At 41.0% G+C, this 6,011-nt stretch overlaps 1 protein-coding gene across 3 annotated transcripts; it reads right to left on the bottom strand.

Moving 5' to 3' along the window:
* Positions 1 to 1,133: 1,133 nt before the first annotated feature.
* si:ch211-155e24.3 (uncharacterized protein LOC100150696 homolog) lies at positions 1,134 to 4,315 on the bottom strand. 3 transcript variants are annotated; one of them, XM_067529171.1, is made up of 4 exons: positions 3,759 to 4,315; positions 3,565 to 3,647; positions 2,883 to 3,009; positions 1,134 to 2,208 (listed from the first exon to the last, which is right to left on the bottom strand). In XM_067529171.1, the coding sequence occupies exons 1-4, from the start codon at positions 3,970 to 3,972 to the stop codon at positions 1,283 to 1,285; spliced, it is 1,350 nt and encodes a 449-aa protein (XP_067385272.1). In that variant the 5' UTR covers positions 3,973 to 4,315; the 3' UTR covers positions 1,134 to 1,282. The 3 variants fall into 3 exon arrangements, with proteins under 3 accessions (XP_067385272.1, XP_067385271.1, XP_067385270.1); XM_067529170.1 differs by having other exon boundaries at positions 3,565 to 3,671; positions 3,759 to 4,313; XM_067529169.1 differs by having other exon boundaries at positions 3,565 to 4,315.
* Between the last annotated feature and the right edge of the window lie 1,696 nt (positions 4,316 to 6,011).

Raw genomic sequence — 6,011 nt, 5'->3', positions numbered from 1 at the left:
TTCTATTTTACTTTCTTCAGTGTGACATCGAAGAGCATTAAGAGCACATTCAATTTAGAGTTGGCTGTAAAATAATATTTGCAAGTTTCGAGGCTGAAGCCATCGTGTGGACGGTCTGTACCAAAAGACTTTACAACCTTAGACATACCTGTCCTAAAGTTGTACCTAAAATTAATCACCATTCCAAATCACAGCTTTGAATTTTCCAAAATCGTTTGCCCCCCGGAGTGGTATTAAAAATGGGAACCCATAGGTGGTGTTTTACTGGCTGTGTTTAAATGGGGAGGCCCCCACTTTAAGCCAGTCAGAGCCGGGGCACACTGGATAATGTAGCCAAGCAGAATCTAGGCTGCGAATAAAATGTCATGTTCAAAATGCCCTCAGTATTTTTAACAATTGGATGAAAAGGGTAGTAGTAATACTAGAGATGGAATTTTGACTGTACCTGATGGAATTATATTAGTATGCTAATCAATGTTCATCCTTTGTTCGAAGAAATGAAAAGTGGACCTACTAATAATTCATAGTTAATGTGTTGCAGAGTGTGTGTGCACCACAGTACTTGCACAGTAGTTGAGTGTTTCCATTTTGAGTTACTTAAAGTTTTACTGTACTGCAAATCAGGGGGACATAATGTACTCTACTCCTTTACTCAACTATATTTTTAGTTACTAGTTGCAGTACTGTGTACTACTGCTTGTTTTTCAAGAACTCTGAGGTAAAATGATGTCTTCCTGTACATGTCTATGACATGTAATGTCACCTGTGCCACTCCTACTAGATTCTAAGTACTGTTGTTATAAAGGTTGAGCTCACACCATGTCTCTTAGTGTGCTCTACTCGATTTGTGTAAATCACTCACAATGGTGAGAAGCTAGGATTTTCACAACCCTTATTATAACACTTGAACTAGAGTTGTGACACGTGTGTAAGTGTGTTTGTTAAAGTCACTATCAAATTACAACAAGTCGGAAAGTTACTGATTAAGCTCAAATAAATGAAATTCTCTGATTGGTTAGAAGGGTGAGACTCGCTCATAAACATTCATTGGAAAATCTCTTTGCAGTGACACCATTATTGCTCTGTGATTCTGAGTTTCCAGCATCTCTGCACAATATGCAACGTTCTGGATCCTGTTTTTAATTGAATTTTATTTTTTTTTAAGTTACATACTGTAGCTTTAATCTGAAAAATAATTAGCAGATAAACAATATTTAATATGGGGTCACCATTGTAGACTGGTTGTCGTATATCATATCACACAGTCACAAACTAAAGCAACTCAATGTGCCGTTTTCTGATGGGACTTGAGACTCGAGCGCTGGGTGAAGCACTTCCCACACAGCGAGCACTCGTAGGGTTTCTCCCCGCTGTGGACCACGGCATGTCTGATGAGGTTGCACTGCTTGGTGAAGCTCCGACCACACTGCAGGCAGCTGAACGGTTTCTCGCCCGTGTGACTCCTCAGGTGTTCTTTGAGCTGGCTAAACCTCATGAAGCTTTTGTTGCAGTATGTGCAACTGAACCGTTTCTCGCCAATGCCGGACGTCCAGGCCGTCCTCATCCTCCTAACCAGGCTGAAGCCGCTGCGGCTGTGCCCGCAGAAGGAGGAAGTTGCTGGATTTGGGGTCATCAGATCTTCGTCTGGGAGCGTCGAATCTCTGTACGGATGCTGTGACTGTTGAGGAATCACGCTTTGATCGGTCACGTTAATCTGTGATAAAGCCTTGTGACCATCATCTGGTTGTGGCCTCTCGCACCCAAACGTTCTGGCTCGTCTTTTCATTCGCGGTGCACTCAACCCTGAGTGACTTCTGGGAACCATATCTGGTAAATGCAAACAACTCTGAGGTGTGAACACAGTGGGCATCTGGTCAAACTGTTGTCCTGCGTGCGAGAAGCTGGAATCATGAGTGTCTCTGCTGGACCGCAGCTGATCATCCGATTCCTCAGTCACAAATCTGTGGCCTGAATCAAGAGGAGCTGCGTTTTCATCCGGCTCTTCCCCTTTCTCGTGTTTCACAGTTATTTTCGTCTCACTCTGGTTTCTGTTCAGTTGCCGCTCTGGAAATGTGTCGTAGCCATTGGCTGGGGAGAGTGTAGGCCCAGGGTCGGCTGGGTCCTCAGTGGGGTCATAAGTTTCTGCAAACATGTCAGTCTGGACAAACTGAGAGGCTTTGAAACATGGTGGCTGCTCAGCTCCAGAGTCTAAAGAAAGCACAGGACCCACACACAGTTTTAGAGCTCGAACAAATCTCTCATCTAATCTCTTATTATCTCCACCTGTGTTACCAAGGTGGAGGGGATATAATTGTTGGTACCCTTCCACAAAAAAAAAAAAAGAAGAAAGCCAGAATTTTCCCTGTAATAAAGAAAAAAAAGAAAACAAAATCTGACTTTGCTTTTGTTTTTTGATTCAGCTGAATAGTTTAACTAATACAACACATTGATTGGTTAGGAAAGATAATATAATAACTGTTTAAATTGCAGAAACGTAGATGTGTTGCCATTTGGTTTGGTCTTTGTTGTATTATTTAAAATATTCACTTGGATCAAATCATATTTCTCTGTTTTTCTTTTTTTTTTATTTACTTTGCTTCCTGGAGGGGGACCGACCATTGCATCTACATCCATAGTGATTTAGACAGTGAGCCACTTCTTTTTTTTTTTTTTTTTTTGTAGAGTTTTAAATTGAAACTCTAAAAAACTAAAAGTAAATAATTTTGTAAGTGATCGTGAAACCATTCATTAACTTCCTTCAATGCTTGAAGCCAGGCACTGGATTAAAATTAAAAACTCGTGAGAGAAAAAAAACTTCACCCTCACACACCATAATACAATACTGTCTGTTTTCCCTGAAGTGTGTGTTTGTGTGGACGCACTCAGTTTGTCCTCGGGGTCATTCTTCCACGTGTCCCTCTCGACACACTCCTCTTTGATCTGCATGTGTTCGGCTTCGTTAGCAGGCTCTGCGTCTGCACGCCGCAACGCCGGCCTCGGCACTGGGACCTTGTGACAAGACAAACACACCGTGGAGTCAAGCAGCTACACAAACATGTACACACAAGTACAAGGCCCATAGATACGGTCATTAAGTGGAATAATGTAACATGAAGGTGTTTTATCTTTTGGAACATTTTAAACGTTTAGTGAAAGTGAAGTAAAACAAAGATATCACAAACACTAACACACACAGGTCATTGACTAATTATTTAGTCCTCAGAAAAAAAAATTGCCACCAATTTCATATTCTCGTACCTTCCAGTCATTTTACAAAGAAATATAGGAATAAAGCCAAAAATTAGACTTTTGGATGAAGAAGACGAGACATGCAGACCTTTGCAATCAAGTTAAAGCAAATTTTGACCAATAAAATAACAATTTGATTTGCTGTTGTCATGTATTTTATTTTATTTTTTTTCTGTTTTATACATTTGGATTTTGGACTCATGCACCTCTGAGCTCCGTAACCACCACTGCATCTAATTTTCAGACATTTGTGGGCTAAACAATTAACTGATGAAGCAAAAGACAGATTCATGCACATGGTTCTAGTCTTCCTACCTGTTGGGGTTGGTTTGGCGCCTCAGCATCCACCTGTCTGTCCCAGTCTTTGCTCTGCGTCTCCTTGTTCAACACTACTTTGACTAAAGGAGAGAATCTCTCTGATGCTGGAGGACAAAACAACTGATTTAAAAAAAAAAGACTTAAAAAATACTCATCCCCACGTTTTGAGAAGCAGAAGCTGCAAACAGTACCTTTCCTCCTGGCTCTCATCCGGCTCCTCCTCAGTTCTGCCTCCATCACCTCACACTTCCTCCTCAGCAGGTCGATGTCCCGCCGGCTCTGACTCACCTCCACCCGGATCACCGCGCACCTGTCATCCACTTGCCGGTTTATCTCCGTCACAGCCGCCTTGGCCAGGACCTCCATGACGGACAGCACCTGGCTCTGGAAGCTGCACATCTCCATCTTGCACCGATTTCCCAATTCCCCTGTAAATACCAAGAAATAAATCGACCTGCGCCTGTATGTGCCGTGTGCTGCTCGATGCCACAGTGAACTTGTACAAATTAGTGGTCAGAGCACTGTGAGCATCATTGGTGAGGAGGGGGAGAAAGGTGTACGCCGTTCGTTTTTTCCTAGGATGCTACACGGAGAGGGTGGCTCGGGTTTTTCACCCCTGTGGCTTGTGCGGGCGGGCGGCCTGCCTCCCTCCATATTCTTATTATAATTAATAAACGTGTACTATTGTACACTTCGACACGTTCTGCTAGATGAAATAAATCCAAGCTCAGAAACGACTGTGTGCCTATTGAACTTTATCACCCCCCATTCAGGGACGTTAGGATACTTAAATCGAAGATACCGCCGCAGCCTCACTTGTAGCAACAAGTGACGTTGATTACCGTAAACGTTAGATTACATGCGCACAACGAGACCAAATCGTGAATCTGTGTGACTAAAGCCATTGCTGTTTAATTTGTCATAATTTGTGATTCAAAAGCTACATAAAACTTAAAACACAACACCAAATAACTACACATGTGCCACATGTCCCATCATAAACAATAACTGTAAAAATAATAATAAGCTAAATTTAGATGTTATGATTTTTGTTATTATTAATATTACTGCTCAGTTACTACTTTATACATCATAGTCATAGCCATAAATGAGACTGAGTTGCCATATTGATAAAAATACCCTCTAAAGCATGACATACTTTCTGGAAAACACCAAACGGACTTTCAAAACCGTGGTCTTCTTCTTCTTCTTCGCTATTAGATACAAGGTACAAGGTGCAAACCGAAGTTCGAATGTTAGCAGACAAATAAACAGAGCACATTAAAATTAAATTACAGGACTTCCATATTCAAACAAGTAGAGGAAACTATAGACAATACAACTATTGACAGTGCAACATCCTATAGTTCAGTGTTTAAAACTGCAGTTAATGATCAATTCAACTTTTTCAATTCAACTTTATTTATATATCGCCATTTCACAACAAAGTCATCTCAGGGCACTTTACAGAATAAAGTCCAGACTACACAAGTATGTAGAGGCAACCCAACAATTCCCCCTTGAGCAAGACACCAAGAGAAGGGAATTACAGTAGTCTACCCTAGAAGTAACAGATGCATGGACCAGTTTTTCAGCATCGCTTTGAGACAGGATGCTTCTAATTTTAGCAATGTTCCGTAGGTGGAAGAAGGCTGTTATAGAGATTTGTTTTATATGTGAGGTAAAGGACAAATCCTTGTCAAAAATAACTCCACGGTTCCTCACCGCAGCACTGGAGGCCAGAGTTATGTCATCTAATGTAAGTATATTGTTAGACAGCATATTTCTCATATTTTTAGGCTCAAAAACCATAATTTCAGTTTGGTCCTAATTTAGAAGCAGGAAGTTGTAGGACATCCAGGCCTTTATGTCTCTTTGGCATGCTTGACATTTGACTAATTGGTTGGTATCTTCTGGTTTCAGAGACAAATAGAGCTGGGTATCACCTGCCTAAAAGTGACAGATACAGATTAGAAAGTATTGGCACTAACACAGATTCCGTGGAATTGCATAACTGACTTTTGCGCAGAAAGAAGAATCTGAAGTATGTGCACATACTGAACATCACAAACTGAAGCATTTAAATGTTCCAGTATTTGATGATTATAAAATACACTATTACTCAGATTTAGATGTCCAAGTTGTGTCAAGATGCTTAATTAAAAACTGCAAAAACTAAAAAGCTGTAAAATTAGATTCACCGCACTGTAAGATGCATAACATTTTGGCAGATGCACCTTTGTGGGATTGGTATTGCTTTGTGTCAGTGTTATGATTCTCTGTGGTTTCATTTAGCACAGATTGAAGGCCTCATTGCTTTTTGCAGCAGTCCTAGTTGTAAAAAGTACCTGTTGTTCTGTGTACTAATACTCATCGGTACTCTGGAGTTGCTTGCAGAATATTACGGTCCTTGTGGTGCAGTTGTCTGGGATTTTGTATCGGCT

Source organism: Channa argus, chromosome 14 (genome assembly GCF_033026475.1).
Source record: "Channa argus isolate prfri chromosome 14, Channa argus male v1.0, whole genome shotgun sequence".
NCBI lineage: Eukaryota > Metazoa > Chordata > Actinopteri > Anabantiformes > Channidae > Channa > Channa argus.
The sequence above is the reverse complement of the archived record's forward strand: the minus strand, read 5'-3'. Positions and strand labels throughout refer to the sequence as shown.